The sequence below is a fragment of the Rhinopithecus roxellana genome, chromosome 4 (genome assembly GCF_007565055.1).
Source record: "Rhinopithecus roxellana isolate Shanxi Qingling chromosome 4, ASM756505v1, whole genome shotgun sequence".
Classification (NCBI taxonomy): domain Eukaryota; kingdom Metazoa; phylum Chordata; class Mammalia; order Primates; family Cercopithecidae; genus Rhinopithecus; species Rhinopithecus roxellana.
In genome coordinates, this window is record NC_044552.1 from 69,555,629 (window position 1) to 69,572,259 (window position 16,631).

The 16,631-nt window shown below is 41.1% G+C and overlaps 1 protein-coding gene across 4 annotated transcripts; it reads right to left on the minus strand.

Moving 5' to 3' along the window:
• Positions 1-816: 816 nt before the first annotated feature.
• On the minus strand, positions 817-15,735 carry TMEM242 (transmembrane protein 242). 4 transcript variants are annotated; one of them, XM_030929380.1, is made up of 4 exons: positions 14,671-15,735; positions 13,966-14,066; positions 7,704-7,841; positions 817-871 (listed from the first exon to the last, which is right to left on the minus strand). In XM_030929380.1, exons 1-4 carry the CDS (start codon positions 14,756-14,758, stop codon positions 824-826), a joined length of 375 nt encoding a protein of 124 aa, XP_030785240.1. In that variant the 5' UTR covers positions 14,759-15,735; the 3' UTR covers positions 817-823. The 4 variants fall into 4 exon arrangements, with proteins under 4 accessions (XP_030785240.1, XP_030785242.1, XP_030785241.1 ...); XM_030929382.1 differs by lacking the exon at positions 817-871 and adding an exon at positions 1,125-1,408; XM_030929381.1 differs by lacking the exon at positions 817-871 and adding an exon at positions 1,128-1,352.
• Between the last annotated feature and the right edge of the window lie 896 nt (positions 15,736-16,631).

A 16,631-nucleotide genomic window follows, 5' to 3' on the forward strand; every position in this document is an offset into this window, starting at 1 on the left:
AAAGGGTTATAGAGATGTTCTTGTCACCTCTGACTTGAACTTACTCACTGATGTGCAGTGCTACTTCCAATTCATTTAAAAATGATTCCGGGAAAATATTCCTCAGTCCTCAAGCTGTTTGAAGGCCCAAGAGTGTGACAGGTGGAACTACCTCTGCAGGATCGTGATGACTGTTCTGGGAGTTCTAGTGAGCACTAAGAAGAAGTGGAAACGAGGCCGAATACGCTGACGTATGGTAATCAGAATAAGAAATTGAGGCTTGCTTCCTGGGGGCAGAAGCTGGTAGAGATCTCTGGAAACACTGAAATTAGATTAAGCAAGGAGGCAGAGGGAAATGTTTCAGCCGCTTCTCAGACTTCCCCTGCAGATCCCTCAGAAGTGGCTGCCATTAAACAATTGGCCAAGAGACTCAGGTTTGCTTTTAATCTTTGATCCAAGCCAATGAAAGTACACAGCACTTAAAGTCTATTTCCCTCCTTAGAGATCGTCAGAGTTAAATATTTCTAAGCTTTTTCACAGTTTTACTATTTACATATGGGGTTCTAGCAGTCACTCTACAACGCTGCTTCGAGATGAACAGGTAAAAATAAAGTAGGAATAAATATACTTGTAAGAGAAACACCAGACTACCAGTGAAACAAATTAGCAAGGAGCCAAAAGAAATTTGATTATAATTATTAGCTAAGGCCTTCCAGTTGGTCACAAGGTTACTCAGAAGTGAGCCTAAATATTATCATAAAAATTATACCTAGGAGCGGCCGGGCGGGGTGGCTCACGCCTGTAATCCCAGCACTTTGGAGGCCGAGGTGGGCGGATCACGAGGTCAGGAGATCGAGACCATCCTGGCTAACACGGTGAAACCCCGTCTCCACTAAAAAAATACAAAAAGATTAGCCAGGAGTGGTGGTGGGCGCCTGTAGTCCCAGCTACTCAGGAGGCTGAGGCAGGAGAATGGTGTGAACCTGGGAGGTGGAGCTTACGGTAAGCCAAGATCACGCCACTGCACTCCAGCCTGGGCGACAGAGCGAGACTCCATCTCAAACAAACAAAACAAAACAAAACAAAACAAAACAAAACTATACGTAGGAGCAGCTACAAAAAAGAATTGGAGAAAATACATTTTATTAGAGTACATCCAATACTGTCCTAGAGGAAAGATACAATTTTACTTCCCTTAAAGATTCTCTCTTATAATAGGAAAGTACAATGTCCATTTATAGAGACATATTTAAAATATATCTGTTTTACTTACATGTTTTACTTTTTGTTTTTTAAAGAAAAGGAGGTCTGGGCTCTTGAAAAAGCAGCAACATCTATCAGCAGACGAGGAGACAAGACGGGGCCCTGGAAAGCTGTGCAAGACTCCAATCACAAGTCACTTCCATAAAAGCCTTTCTAGCAGCAAGGACTCAGGAGAAATACAGGAAGAAAGACAGTTGGGGGTGGGACTGGATTATTTTCTATCAATCAGATTAGCAAAGTTTCAGAGTAATAGAGGCAAGGCAAGCAGGGCAAGGATGCCAGGAAACTTTTATGCATTTTGTATCAACTTTTCTGGAGGGCTGGTTAGCAACAAATATCAAAAACATTTAAAAAATGCACTTTGACTCAACAAACAATAACATCTTGTGCAACAAGATGTATGCCTACTGATTCCCTATGGTATTTAATAGTGAAAAATTACAATCTAAATGCCATTGGCAGGAGACTGATTAAATAGATTATAATACACAATAGCGTTCCATACAGTGATTAAAAGTGATGGAGATTTATATACTCTGCTGTGCAAAGATGCTCCTGTGACTGTTTAGTGAAAAAAGATTCCAGAGTAGCAGGCAGTAAAACAGCATTTCTATACAATTCTATGAATATGCCTACACAAGATTGTCCAAAATGATGTTTCTACTGTAATTATGATTACAACTTAGTAGAATTTCTGGTGATTTTTGCTTTTTTTTTTGTACTTTTCCACATTGATTTTTTTTTTTTTTTAAACGAGTACATATTTTTACAAAAAATACCCAAGGCTGTCTTTTTTTTCTTTTTTGAATAAAATGGTCCTCAATATATATAAAGATAAATACTGTTTTTTGTTTGTTTCTTTGTTTTTAAACAGGGTCTCTGTCACCCAGACTGGAGTGCAGTGGTGTGATCTTGGCTTGCTACACTCTCAACCTCCCAGCCAGGTTCAAGTGCTCCTCCCACACCTCAGCCTCCTGAGTAGCTGGGTCTACGGGCACGTGCCACCATGCCTGGCTAATTTTTTAAACTTTTTTTGTAAAAACAGGGTCTCGCTATGTTGCCTAGGCTGGTCTCAAACTCCTAGACTCAAGCAATCCTCCTGCCTCAGCCTCCCAAAGTGCTGAGACTGCAGGCATGAGCCACCGCCCAGCTAACAAATACTTCTTATCCCATGGTAAAGGGGTAAAAAACAAATCAAAAACTCCCTTCATTTATACATTAATTTTAAAAGTTAAATAACTGGACAATTTAAAGTATTTCACAATAACTAAGAACATTTTTGCTGATAGTTTTTATTACAATTGAGGTTTCAGCTCCTGTGAGGACAAGAACTATAAATTATCTGTAAATTCCTACTATACTAGGCATCATGAATGCATTCTCTAGAAGCCCCAGTAAAGGTTAGCAATGGTAATTCTGCCAGTCCTTTGAGATAACCACCTCCCTACAAACATAAGCACAGGTCCACAGACATAGAGCATACTCCCTTGATAAAAGTTCTAATCATACCAACTAGGAATTATTTAGGTATTTCATGTTTCTCCTTCTAAGGGGAGGAAAAAAGTCAAGGTAGTCTACCTATAAATAACGGAAACCTCTTCAGAATCCTTCAAGTATCAACACCTACTATAAATAATAAAAGGTAAAAAAGTTTAAAAGTCACTGCTCTTGAGTTACATGTAAATAACTATACGTAAACAGCAAGGTTTCTTTTTCTTCTTTGCTAGTTTGGGAATTACCACTTAGTACAAGAGTTCCTTAGAGCATTTGCCTCAACTATTCTCCAAACTTAAACTATCTGTCCTGATAAAACAAACGAATCATAGTACCCCAGCATGCACTCACTCGGCCTCATCGTAGTGCCCCAGCGTGCATTCTCATGATCATGTACACAGCTGATTTAGGAGACTACAAACCCAAAGGAAACGTTCATCTTTCTTTCCACAATTAAGTTATTGTGATAAAATTAGTGCTATCTTAATTATAATCAAATAATAAAATAGCATATTTGAAATTAATTGATGAACACAAACTGATAGTCAAGCTGTGCTTGCTGGCCAGGCTGGGCAGGGGAGCAGGGTAGATATTGAACTGGCACTGATTTCTCCCCATTGTCAATGCTGGGCAAACTTACCTGCCTTGGTCTAACACGACATCTTCTCCTACCTCTCCTTCTTTAGAACCTCTGATTAAATGATACACCACTGTGTAAAATACACATGTGTTTATATTTAATGTTATTATGTGTTCTATGTGAAATGAAATTGCAGAATAATTATGAATAAACAAACAATAAAACCAAAATACTTCTAAGAAACTGAAGTTTCACTTTAAGCATTTTAAACATGTTCCCTATTAGGCCAGCAGATGTAGCTGTGAATTAAAATAGGAACTACAAGGACTTTCATCAAGATGCTCTAGGTTAGCCATTAGATGGCACTCTTTTGTATTGGAACTGGGTTTCTATCAGAGATTTAATACAATTCAAGACAGCTACTTACAATTATTTAACACTGGAGTTGATTTTGATTTACGTGCATTTATCTAGAATGATCATCTCAATTATTTATTGAGTGCAAAGACTTGGACCATCTCTGTTCAACATTTTCTGACTGAGACTGTTTTCTTAGTCATACAAAGATGAGACAGTACATACACAGTGAGAGAAGTTCTTACTGGACTCAGGGTAACCTCATAATTATCATCAAAACTCTCTAAATGCTGAGCTGAATATATCACATTGCTGTCTGCAAGCCTCAGAGCAGGGTCATACCATAAGAATTTGCTTAGAAAGTCAACAGGAAATGCTTACCACTTTACAGGGTAGCCCTGTCTTAGCACAGTGTATGGCTCAGGGGAAGCCCACAAATGACTTTAGAATGAACAAACCAGCAAATTAGCAAACACTACTGCCTTTAAAAGATGTGTCCTTGAAAAGGTATCAGTGGGTTCATTTTTCTGTGGGCCTTCTCAGACATGGAGATCAAACTGATATGCCTAATGATCTATATGTAGAGAGAGTGTATATGCAGTCTCTCTTTTTAGTTAGACATAAAGATGTCAGGAACTCTGTCTTTCCTTGTGGTCTCAGCACCTAACCTCATCCCAGGTACGCAGCAGAGACTGAGTAGATATTTCCTGCTTATCACTGGATGACATAAAGATGCAATATAAAAGGATTCCACATATTCTTATATTCAGTAGTACCAACCAGAAAATATTTTTCTCCCCAAAATATCCTCTTTAGGCAGCAATCCTTGTATTAATGCCAAAAAACAAAGAAGTTCACATTCTACCCATCTTCAATGCTGGGCAAACGTATCTGCTTTGTTTGGTAACAACATAGCTTCCAATACCTCTCCTTCTTTGGAACCTCTGATTAAATGATATACCACTGTGTGAAATACAAATGTATGTTTATATTTAATGTATGTGTTCTATGTGAAATGAAATTCCATAATAATTATGAATAAAAAATTGGATTACTCTAGCACAGTTGGATTATTCTAGCCCATAAACATTGAATTATCAAGTGTATAATTCAGATAACCTAATTTTATTGGTTTATGAAAACTGGGATTGACTGTTCTAAGTGAGACTATTCGTATTTTCAAATACCTTAACATTTTACTAAGTTTGTGACCCACATTACTCAGCACTGCAAACACCACATATCAGTTCCACACAGTTCATGTAAAGTGCTAGCAGACTGTCATTTTTATAGAAACTGGAAGCTTAATAACTTTATTACTAAGTACTACTTAATAATCTGAAGATTCAGACCTGGGTTTAAATCTTGACACTGCCAGTTACAAGCTATGTGACCTTGGGCAAGTGATTTAACCTCTTTGAGCCCCAATTTCCTCATTTATAAAATGGGGGATATTAATATCTGCTAGACAGTTATTATGAAGATTAAATAATCTGCTACGTCTAAAATGTCTGTACAATGCCTAAAATGGAAAAAGCGGTTTTATATTGGTCAAAAGCAAAATTGAGGTTAAGAGCAAAAATCATGAAAAATCTTCAGTCACAGATTTTCTGTCTTTTCAAGCAATCTCTAATTTAGTATTACAAACAATGACTAGCCAGCAAAGTCAACTCGAAAATCAAGGTGAGGGCCGGGTGCAGTGGCTCACACCTTTAATCCCAGTACTTCGGGAGGCTGAGGCGGAAGATCACTTGAGTCCAGGGAGTTCGCAACCAGCCTGGGCAACACAGTGAGACCTCATCTCTACAAAAAATTTTCGTAAGTAGCCAGGCATAGTGGCATATGCACCTGCGGTCCCAGCTACTCAGGAGGCTGAGGCGGAAGATCACTTAAGTCTAGGAGTTCGCAACAAGCCTGGGCAACATAGTGAGACCTCATCTCTACAAAAAATAAAAAAAAAGTACCCAGGCATAGTGGCATATGCACCTGCGGTCCCAGCTACTCAGGAGGCTGAGGTGGGAGGGTTGCTTGAGCCCAAGAGGCTGCAGTGAGCTGAGATCGCACCACTGCACTCCATCCTGGGCGACAGAGGAGGACCCTGTCTCCAAAAAGTCAAAAATAAAAATAAAATTTAAAAACAAAGGTTAGACTAGGAGAAAAGCACCATCATCTGTCTATCAGTGTATTCTGAGTGAAAAGCACAGCAATGTTTATGTTTGTTTAAGATTAAACTAAATAGGAAAAGCTCAATAATGCCTACGAGGTTGTTCCTGCAACCCTGCCAACTTGCCCCAGTTTCTTCCTCCCTGCTGAATCATTCTCATCAGCATATACACGCTGTTAATTCTCCCAACGTAAAATACAACAAGTAAAAAACTATCTCTTGATCCCATTCTTTTTTCCAGCTATGACTCCATTTCCTTCCTTCACTTTGTGGCAAAACTCAAGGCTCACCTAGACACATTGCCTCTGATTCTCCTCCATTCCCTTTTGAATCACTCAGACTTTACTCCACCATTTCACCAATGGTTGTCACACTGCCAAACCCGGTGAATTATCAGTCCTCATCTTACGTAACTTCTCACCAGCATACAACAGTCAGTCGCTTCTCCTTGAAATGTTTTCTTCACCTGGTGTCTAAGTCACCAGGCCAAGGAGATTTCCCTCTTCAGCAGGGTACTTTCCCCTCATTCCTCAACCTCTTAACCTTAGAAGTCCCCAAGAGTTCCTTCCTCAGACCTCTTCTCTTCTCTTTCAACCTTTACTGCCTTGGTGAGTTAATCTAGTCTCATGGCTTTATATGCTACCCATATACTGATGAGTCTCAAATTCAAATCTTCACCTTGTACTTCTCCCCTAACTCTCAACTTCTATATCTAACTGCTTACTTGCTCTCCATCTCGCTATCAAACAGATGTGTCAACCTCACAAGTCACAGATCGAGCTCCTGACATTATCTCCCAATGCCTCCTCTTCTCACACTGCTCCCCACCCATCCTTCAGTTGCTCAGGCCAAAAGTCTTGATGACATCCAACTTCACTCTTTCTCATACCCCACATCCAATCAACAACAAATCTTTGCTGACTTGACCTTCAAAATATATCAAGAACCTGTTTTCATCAACTTTACCACTGCCACCTATCTCAAACTACTGCCAATTCTCACCGGTCATGAAGGGTCCGGTCCACAGAACTTTCGACCAGTTGTTTAAAAAAAAAAAAAAAAAGAAGGCAGTCATTCTTAATGTAATGCTCTGTAGCTTGAGGTATAAATTTTACATATATATACAAACATAGACACACACACACACACAAGCTTTTAGGATTTTTTCCAAAAATATGTAAATAACACATTAATAATTTAAATAATTAATTTTAAAATGCTTTAACTCTTTTACAAAGATTATATATATGATGTCAAATAGCATAGAAAGTTGTTCCAAATTAATAATTTTATTGAACAAACAGCTGTCAATTTATTTATTTATTCTATTTTGTTTTTGAGACAGGGTCTCACTCTATTGCCAAGGCTGAAGTGCAGTGATCTTGGCTCACTGCAGCCTCAGCCTGTGAGGCTCAGGTGATCCTCCTGCCTCAGCCTTCCGAGTAGCTGGGACTATAGGTGCATGCCACCACACCCAGCTGATTTTTTTGTAGAGACAGGATTTCATCACATTGCCCAGGCTGGTCTTGGACTTTGGAGTTCAAGTGATTTGCCTGCCGCAGGCTCCCAAGGTGCTGGGGTTATGGGCGTAACCCACTGCACCTGCCCTAATGTCAGTTCATATAGAACATTAGCTATAAATTAGTCATTACTTAATTTATTTGAAGTTTTACCACCTTCAAAATTTTTATTTATTAGTAATAAGAAGCTGTGTAGTTATTAGCAAGAATTTAGTCACGTACTCTGTTATCATTTCCCTAGACAGTGACCAAACTACATGCAAATAAATTTGAAAACCAGGAAAATTTAGAACACAGTCAGCAGAATAAACATCTAGATACCAGTGACAAGACTGTAGTTACTTACACTGTGAACTCCTAAAGTTTTCCAGACTGCGAAGCTAATCACACCAACCCCACACCATGCATACAGTGAGCCCCAGCCCAGAGCTCGCAAGGCAAGGGAAGACCCGCTTTCCGGTAATGCAGCTGTGGCCATACTTCCCTGAAATGAGACAGAAAAGTTGAAGTAAAAACAATCAGTGCAGAAAGAATAAGCACTCTGGGGGTGTTTGCAAATTTCTCTCTGTGCAAGCAACATGATATTAGGAAGCTAGGTTAACCCAAGTTCTAATTCTAGCTTTGCTACTTACTAATTGCATGCCTTCTCTGACTCACAAATATTTGAGTATGTAAGGCACCAGGCCTGTTAATTCTTCTAGAAAAATCCTAGACCATTTTGTCAAGATTTCTCTATCCCCCATTCATTGGCATTTTCACAGAATGACATTAAACCTAATCTGATAAGAGACAGCAAATTTTTAACATCCTGTCTTCCATCTGGAAATACATTTCCCTTTACTAGAGTCCTTTTCCTTTTTTACAATAACTTCCTTTATATTGTTCAATCTATTTCTTATTTATTTTGAGTCTCACTCTGTCACCCAGGCTAGACTGCAGCAGCATGATCACAGCTTACTGTAGCCTCAAACTCCCTGGCTCCAGCAATTCCCCCGCCCAACCCCACCCCCTACCTCAGCCTCTCGAGTTGCTAGGACTACAGGTGTGCGCCATCACATCTGGCTAATTTTTTTTTTTTTCTTGTACCAACTCCTGGCCTAAAGCAATCCTCCCATCTCAGCCTGAAATGAGTTATTACTAGTTGCCTGTATCCAAAAATGAATCTTAGTGGAAACTTGATTGTTAGACGTTGATGTCATTATTAAGATTTTTTCTAAATTATTTTATTAAGTTTCATTATTCACTTTAAAACAATCTAATCACAAGCTTTATTCTCTGGGGAAGAATGTCACATGACATTCAGACACCATGGTTCAAAATTTTCAAAATGGACACTGGCTGACTTGCTATAGGAAAACACTGACTCACCAAAAAATAACACTGTGTTAAAGGATCTTTAGATATAGCCACATGTGCAAGCCATACATGTGTACATATGTAGATATGGCTACACTATTCCTCACTAACACATTATTTTTCTTAAATTAAAATTAAGGCATTTGTATATGGAAGTTGAAATTAACAAATCATATTGCAATTAGGGTATACAGAATCCCCTAGATGAAACAGAAAAATTATTTTCTAAATGAGAACTCTGTATTTATAATACCTCTTGTGCCTGAAGATACGGGTGCCCCTTATCGTCTACCACTTACCAGAACCCTTGAAAAAGCAGGTGATAAAATTAACCTATTATTCACATGTGTGGCACTACCATGAGCAAAGTGTTCAGTTTGTCAGAAGGTCGGCGACATACTTACAAATACGGTTCGCAGTTTTAGCTTTTCTTCAGTCTAATCTTGGGATGAATTTTATGTAAATCAAATGAATTCTTTTTTCTTTTTTTTTTTTTGAGATGGAGTTTCACTCTTGTTGCCCAGACTGGAGTACAATGGCGCGATCTCGGCTCACTGCAGGCTCCGCCCCCCGGGTTCATGCCATTCTCCTGCCTCAGCCTCCTGAGTAGCTGGGACTACAGGCGCCCGGCACCTTGCCGGCTAATTTTTTGTATTTTTAATAGAGACGGGGTTTCATCGTGTTAGCCAGGATGGTCTCGATCTCCTGACCTTGTGATCAGCCCGCCTCGCCCTCCCAAAGTGCTGGGATTACAGGCGTGAGCCACTGCGCCAGGCCTTGGCTGTGTTTTCATATTGTGCAATACATTTTTTAAAATATCGATTTTTATAACTTTCCAGAAGTTGTAACTGTATCAGAAGATGAATGACTTGCCCTTTTTATCTACTCATTACATAAGTGGGTATTAAAATAACTCAGTTATTTTATGAATTTTTTTCCTGCCATAATGTTAAGATAAGCAGGGACACCAGATATTTCAGATAAATAGACTTTGCATGTGATTATGTATTTTCTTCAGTTATTTTAACCAAAAAGACATATAATACACGTTAGTTTCTCTTATGGCACCTCATTTAGTCTACCAATTATGAGACCGATGTACAAATGCAAGATATACTAGTTAACAAAAATGTTGATCTATTTTAATAGATCGACCAAAGAAGCTCAAGAGCAGATTACTTGGCCACTTTTATCTTGCACCTTCCTCTTTCTGTTTATTCAAGCAATTACAAAGAAAAATGAAAGTCCATTCAGCATCTATTATTGCTTTTCAACTTCCAGTCGTTTTGCATGAGACACAGCTAAGACGATGAAAACAGGACATTAAAAGGATAGCTATCGTCCCAAAATAAAAGCGGTGTAGGCAGTCCCCAACTGACAAGTTTATCATTTTAAAGTCCTCTGGGGTTACAATTTGAATCTGTTTTAATATCTAGAATCCCAGGCTAATGGACAGAAGTCTATTTAAATAGCAATATTACTAAAAATTGTAACATTTCTTCCCTAGAAGTATCCAAAGATGGGAAGAGTACCAGGTTGGGCAAGTTGCTTAATTCATCTGTGCCTCAGTTTCCTGCTCTTTAATGGGGACCACACGTAACAGTGCTGCCTAGGGCTGTGAGGGGAGTTCAGTGAGTAAAGCCCACAGAAGAGCAGCCACCACATGCTAAGCACTCAAATGTTAGATATCATTCATGTTAGAAAAGACCTCCAGGTGGCAACTGTGAAGTATACTAAGTGACATTCTTAGACTGGTGCTTGCTCAGTATACACGCATTAACTGTGTGCTCCAACATCTCTGAGTTCTTCTACAAACCATTTTACCTCTGAAACAGAGTCTGGGTAAGTGGTCATACTCTAATTCCAGTGTTTTCCCAGAGGAAGACAGAACCATCTAAAACAGGGGTTCTCAAACTTCCCGGTCTCAGGATCCCTTTACACTTGGGCTCTAAAGACTTTCAATTAGGTGGGTTGTATTTATCAATATTTAATATATCAGAAATTAAAATTAAGAAATTCTTAATTTGTATTAGTCATTTAAAAATAGTAAATCGTTCTAGATTAATATAAGCCTAGTTTTTAGGAAACATTACTTTTCCAAAACAAAACTGTGCAAAGAGAGACAATGTTTTACATTTTTGTTACTCTTTTATTTATTTATTTTTTATTATTTGAGACAGAGTCTCCCTCTGTCACCCAGGCTGCAGTGTAGTGGCATGATCTCAGCTCACTGCAACCTCCACCTCCTGGGTTCAAGCAATTCTCGTGCCTCAGCCTCCCAAGTAGCTGGGATTACAGGTGCATGCCACCATGCCCAGCTAATTTTTGTATTTTTAGTAGAGACAGGGTTTCACCATGTTGCCCAGGCAGGTCTCAAACTCCTGGCCTAGAGTGATCTGCCCAAAGTGCTGGGACTACAGGCGTAAGCCACCGCACCCGGCCTGTTACTCCTTTAAATGTCTAGCTTAATAAAAGATAGATGAATTTTCACATCTGCTTTTGTATTCAGTCTGTTGCAAGATATTATCTTTGGTGAAAATAAACAAATAAAATCTGGCCTCACACAGATATATGGTCACATCTTTGGAAAAGGGAAGAATATTGTAATAGCTTTTCCTTCTCTGATAATACACCAAAACAAATAACTTATGAAGGATTAGTTGCAACATGGAACCTGGAGTCATAACAATAAATTTTTTTTGTAATTTCTTATTAAAATCCATTAGTCTATTTTGCACTTTGAATGGACTTTAAGCCCAGGTATCATGCTCATTCAGAAGATACTGGTTATATAGATCTTTCAAGTTATACAGATTTTCAATTGTTGACACCATTTATTAAAATAATATTTTAAAAAACACATCATTAATATCACCATAAAATCTCATTGGAAAAACCATTAAATATTGAGCAAGTGTTAAGCTCATGATGACAGATAAAAGTTTTCTAAAATCCGGCCGGGCGCGGTGGCTCAAGCCTGTAATCCCAGCACTTTGGGAGGCCGAGACGGGCGGATCACGAGGTCAGGAGATCGAGACCATCCTGGCTAATATGGTGAAACCCCGTCTCTACTAAAAAATACAAAAAACTAGCCGGGCGATGAGGCAGGCGCCTGTAGTCCCAGCTACTGGGGAGGCTGAGACAGGAGAATGGCGTGAACCCGGGAGGCGGAGCTTGCAGTGAGCTGAGAGCTGGCCACTGCACTCCAGCCTGGGCGGCAGAGCAAGACTCCGTCTCAAAAAAAAAAAAAAAAAAAAAAAAAAAAGTTTTCTAAAATCTAACTTTTCACTCGAAAGCTTGAATTTTATCAGTGGCAATAAATACTGACAACTGTTTGCTTGAAAAGCCAAGCTCATTTTATTCATTATTAAGATGTCTGCCAAATACCCACTTTGGAATAAGCATAGTTTGTCAGTTGTTCTTTCAAGGAAAAATGATATTCTATAGGAAAAAAGTGGCTAGTTAGGCTTGAAATTCAATTGCTTTTCTAGAGAAAAAATCCTACTTCAGTATAAAATAGAAATGCTTTATGTATTTCCCATTTCTTGCTTTTTTTTTTCTTTTTTCTTTTTTTTGAGATAAGAGTCTCGCTCTGTCGCCCAGGCTGGAGTGCAGTGGCACGATCTCACTGTAAGCTCCACCTCCCGGGTTCACGCCATTCTCCTGCCTCAGCCTCCAGAGTAGCTGGGACTACAGGCGCCCAGCACCACACCCGACTAATTTTTTGTATTTTTGGTAGAGATGGGGTTTCACCATGTTAGCCAGGATGGTCTTGATCTCCTGACGTTGTGATATGCCCGCCTCGGCCTCTCAAAGTGCTGGGATCACAGGTGTGAGCCACTGCGCCCGGCCTTGTATTTCTCATTTCTTTACATAGAATATTAAAAAGAGGTTTATTCGAGGGTCATGATTTAATAAAATTATTTTATTTCTTCAACAAGGGCATTCTTAAGTAATGCTGGCTTTAAAAAACACAGGTACTTTGTAATGAAGAACACAACGACTTTCAGCACAGTTTGGTGCTACTGCCTTAGTTAGATCAAGGTATCAGTAGTTTTATTCTCCACTGCCTCTGTACCATTAGTACAAGCATCTTACTATCATTATGAAAATAGTTCTCACTTCATGGACCCAAGGATCAAGGATCAGCAGGGTTCTGTGGACCACAGTTTGAAATACTGTTAGACCCTGAAGGGCATTTGTGATGATCAAATCTCAGAACAATAAAATAGGATGGAAAGTTGTGAATATGTGTACGTGCTCCCCCCAGCCCCAGAGAATCCCTAGTTTTCATTAGATTATTAAAATGATCAGTAAGCCAAGGATTAACATAACTTAGATTTAGAAATCAACCAAAACTCTACTGTTAAGGCACTACTTTGGTTTCTACCACAAAATATATTTCTGCTCTGAAAACATTCTATAACATAGAGAGAAAATGACCCACAAGGTCCATAGCAGTGATTTAGGAAGCTCCATATAAGTATTCAGAGGGGATCCAAGCACACTTTAAATGTGGTCTCTTGCCATTATGGTATCAATAAGGCTTAAGTATGATTATTAAACATAAATATAAGTTGGAAAGGAAACTTTTTATGATGTTTTACATAACACTTTTCCTCCATAGCACACATCAAATTGTAATTACACAGTTATTTGTGTGAATATTTATTTTTGAGACAGAGTCTTGCTCTGTCACCCAGGCTGAAGTGCAGTGGTGCGATCTGGGTTCACTACAACCTCAGCCTCCTGGGTTCAAGTGATTCTCCTGCCTCAGCCTCCCGAGTAGCTGGGACTACAGGAGTGCACCACCACGCCAGGCTACCCAGCTAATTTTTGTATTTTTAGTAGAGATGGGTTTTCGCCATGTTGGCCAGGCTGGTCTCAAACTCCTGACCTCAGGTGATCCACCCCTCTGGGCTTCTCAAAGTGCTGGGATTACTGGCGTGAGCCACAACACCTGGCCCAAATTTAGATTTAAAGTCATGTTGTGAATAGGAAATGTACCAGACAAGCTTTCAAAGTCTTGTTCTGCTAAAATTTAAGAGAGCACATAAGCACATCTTTCTAAATGAAAATAAAGACCATTGGTTAATTTGTACATTTCTAGAATCCATGAGCGTATATAAATTCACATCTTAAAGCAATGTGGAAAGCCATCAATATTTTCTTTATTTTTTCTATGCAAAAGCTGCTGTATATTGTAAACAATAACAATAACGATGCTATGAATGGATTTCAGTGTCACCAACCTTATTGAACCATTCAGGGCTTTTCTTTTTAGCCAATGATAATGTTGTAATAAATCCAGCTAGCATTCCCGCTGCAGCAACAGTACCAAGGAAAATTCCACCTGCCAAGAGTTTCAGGGAGGAGGGGGGATATTTCAAAAATTAAATAAAAAGAGGTTAAAAAGACGTACAAAAGTAAGTTTAAGATACTATTCGAGTTACAATCAAAATCACTTTTGAAATTCAAGAAACATGGCTAAGCAGCTCTTGCTAACAGTAAACGCCAGTGGCTGAGAAACTCGCGTGACCTCACGACCTCTGGTTCCTTGAGTCATTCCGAGTTATTATTCCCGACCGCAGAGAATAGGCTCAGCTTCCCTTCCCCCTCTCCCCTGGGACCACGGCGTGAAGTTTCTCACGGGGAGATAGAGACGATGGCAATCAGAAAAGGCAAGGCTCGAGAACAGCTGCAGAGGTGACGGGGAAATATGGCACGCCCAGGAGAATAGTTGGCGGGATCTGCCCCCCGCCCCGCCCAAGGGGAGACTCCACCCAGCAAGCTACCTACCCGCTCTGGGGCCGCCAGACTCCGCGGGCTAAACTCAGGGGCAAGCCCAAGCTAAGGGCTCCCAAAGCGGGATGTGTGTGTGAATACCCGCCCCAGCGCAAGCCAGGGTCCGGGGTTAGCTCGCCCCAACGCCCGCACCTCACCACAGCACACCTTACCTTTGACCAGGAAAAGCCGGTCATCCGTGGACCCCGGAGCCTCCAGCCCAGAGGCCGGCTGCCCAGTTCCAGCGCCCGCTGTCTCCATTCTTAGGTCGCCTCTAGTGCGTCCGTCCCCAACTGGGCACGGGTGGAAGCGAGAGCGAGGCGGAGGAGAAAGGTTCCGCTGCCGCCTCCTCCTGTGCAATCTGAAGAAGGGTCCGGAGTGCGGCCGCTGTCCCCAAACCCTCCTCCCGCGCCCAGGCAGGGAAGACGTGCTGTGCCCAGCGCCGAGGGCGATGCCCTCCAAGGCCGTCTCCTAGGGAGGATCACTTTATTTCTCCAAGGAGATCATTGCTGGACTTAAGTGATTGCTTTGGCTGTTTGAAAGAACGCTCAGCCCCGACTGTAGGAGGCAGTGGGTCGCAGATTGCGCCAGGATTCCAGGCCCCGCCTGCTGTGAGACCTTGGAGCTCATTTTCCTGATCAAGCTTACATTGTGTCCAGCGATTTGGCCAACGCTAACACTCCACGATTCTAAAACGCAGGCCTTGGTCTTCTGTCTGTACTTTTCTAGGTAACTTCCTAACAGTGGTGAGGAAAGGTGTAAGTGACAGGCTTTCTCCCTGGAGGAGAGCCAGCCACCTGGCTCTGCGGTGACGGGTCCCCTCGCCGCGGTGTGAGTGCTTCGCCTCCCTCGGGAAGTGGAACACTTACTGGATGACCGAATGAAGGTACCACCCCCGAGAGGAGAGCGAGGCCCGCTCGAAGGCCTTGCAGAGCTGCCGGGAACGTTGACAGCTAGCAGGTTTGGTCTTCTGCCGGAAGGCTGGTTTGCCCATTCTGTAAATGGCCATGGACAGGAGGAGGCTAGTGGTGATAGAAAATCTTTTCAGCCTCTCAGAGAACAATAACATCTTGTAAAATAAGGCGGTCTCTCTGCCATTTGTCCTGCCCCCCAGCACTGGAGGACATGAGCTTCCTGAGGATGGAGATGGGACTTAATGTTCAGTTTATATCCCCCAGCTTTCAGGTATTACCTGGTTACCAACAACAAATGCATGTTGGAGGGAAGAGCAAATGAATGCATCTATTTTTGCATCAGTGAAGTGCAGTTAATAACTCAAACCTGGGCTCGGGTCCTAAACCGCTTCTCAGGTTTGTGAACTTGGAGTAACTTAGCCCCTCTATACCTCAGTTTCCTCACCTGTAAAATTTAAAAACTGATAGTAGGCCAGGCACGGTGGTTCACGCCTGTAATCCTAGCACTTTGGGAGGCTGAGGCAAGTGGATCACCTGAGGTCAGAAGTTCGAGATCAGCCTGGCCAACATGGGGAAACCCCGTTTCTACTAAAAATGCAAAAATTAGCGGGGCCTAATGGTGTGGGCCTGTAATCCCAGCTACTCGGAAGGCTAAGGCAGGAGAATCGCTTGAACCCAGGAGGGAGAGTTTGCAGTGAGCTGAGATTGAGCCATTGCACTCCAGCCTGGGCGACAAGAGCAAAACTCTGCCCTCCATCCCCCGCCTCCAAAAAAAAAAAAAAAAAAAAAAAAAAAAAATTGATAGTACCTAACTCAGGATTGCTGTGAGAATTAAATGAAGCAACATCTATAAAGAAGTTAGCACAGTGCCTGGCACACATAAATATTCAATACATGTTACCTTTAACTATTACCACCTGTGATTCCAGTAGCTATTTTGCTGCATTGCCTATGGGGATTTTTTAACATGATGGATTACCGAGGTCTGCCATGGATTACTACTCTGAAGGCCTGCGGGTGGCAGGACAGAATGTAAAAGCTCCGTGGGGGTTCTGAGGATAAAAAACTACTGCTCTGCTCAAATTTTTGTGTGGATGAGATCACACAGAATGTATGTGACCTTTGGATTTCCTGGAAACACAATGTCAGTATCTGAAAGGGCTTTTAAGCTGGTAAATGCTGTGCTAATTTGTTGAAGGACCTATCCTTTTTCCTTCCCC

Excerpts from the sequence above, each read along its gene's own strand:
- TMEM242 (XM_030929380.1), bottom strand. The coding sequence starts at position 14,758 with ATGGAGACAGCGGGCGCTGGAACTGGGCAGCCGGCCTCTGGGCTGGAG. Across the intron at positions 7,842-13,965 it reads GCCCTGAATGGTTCAATAAG|GGAAGTATGGCCACAGCTGC; the intron begins GTTGGTGACACT and ends GTCTCATTTCAG. Across the intron at positions 872-7,703 it reads AAACTTTAGGAGTTCACAGT|TGGAGACGGGGTTTCACCGT; the intron begins GTAAGTAACTAC and ends GTATTTTTTTAG.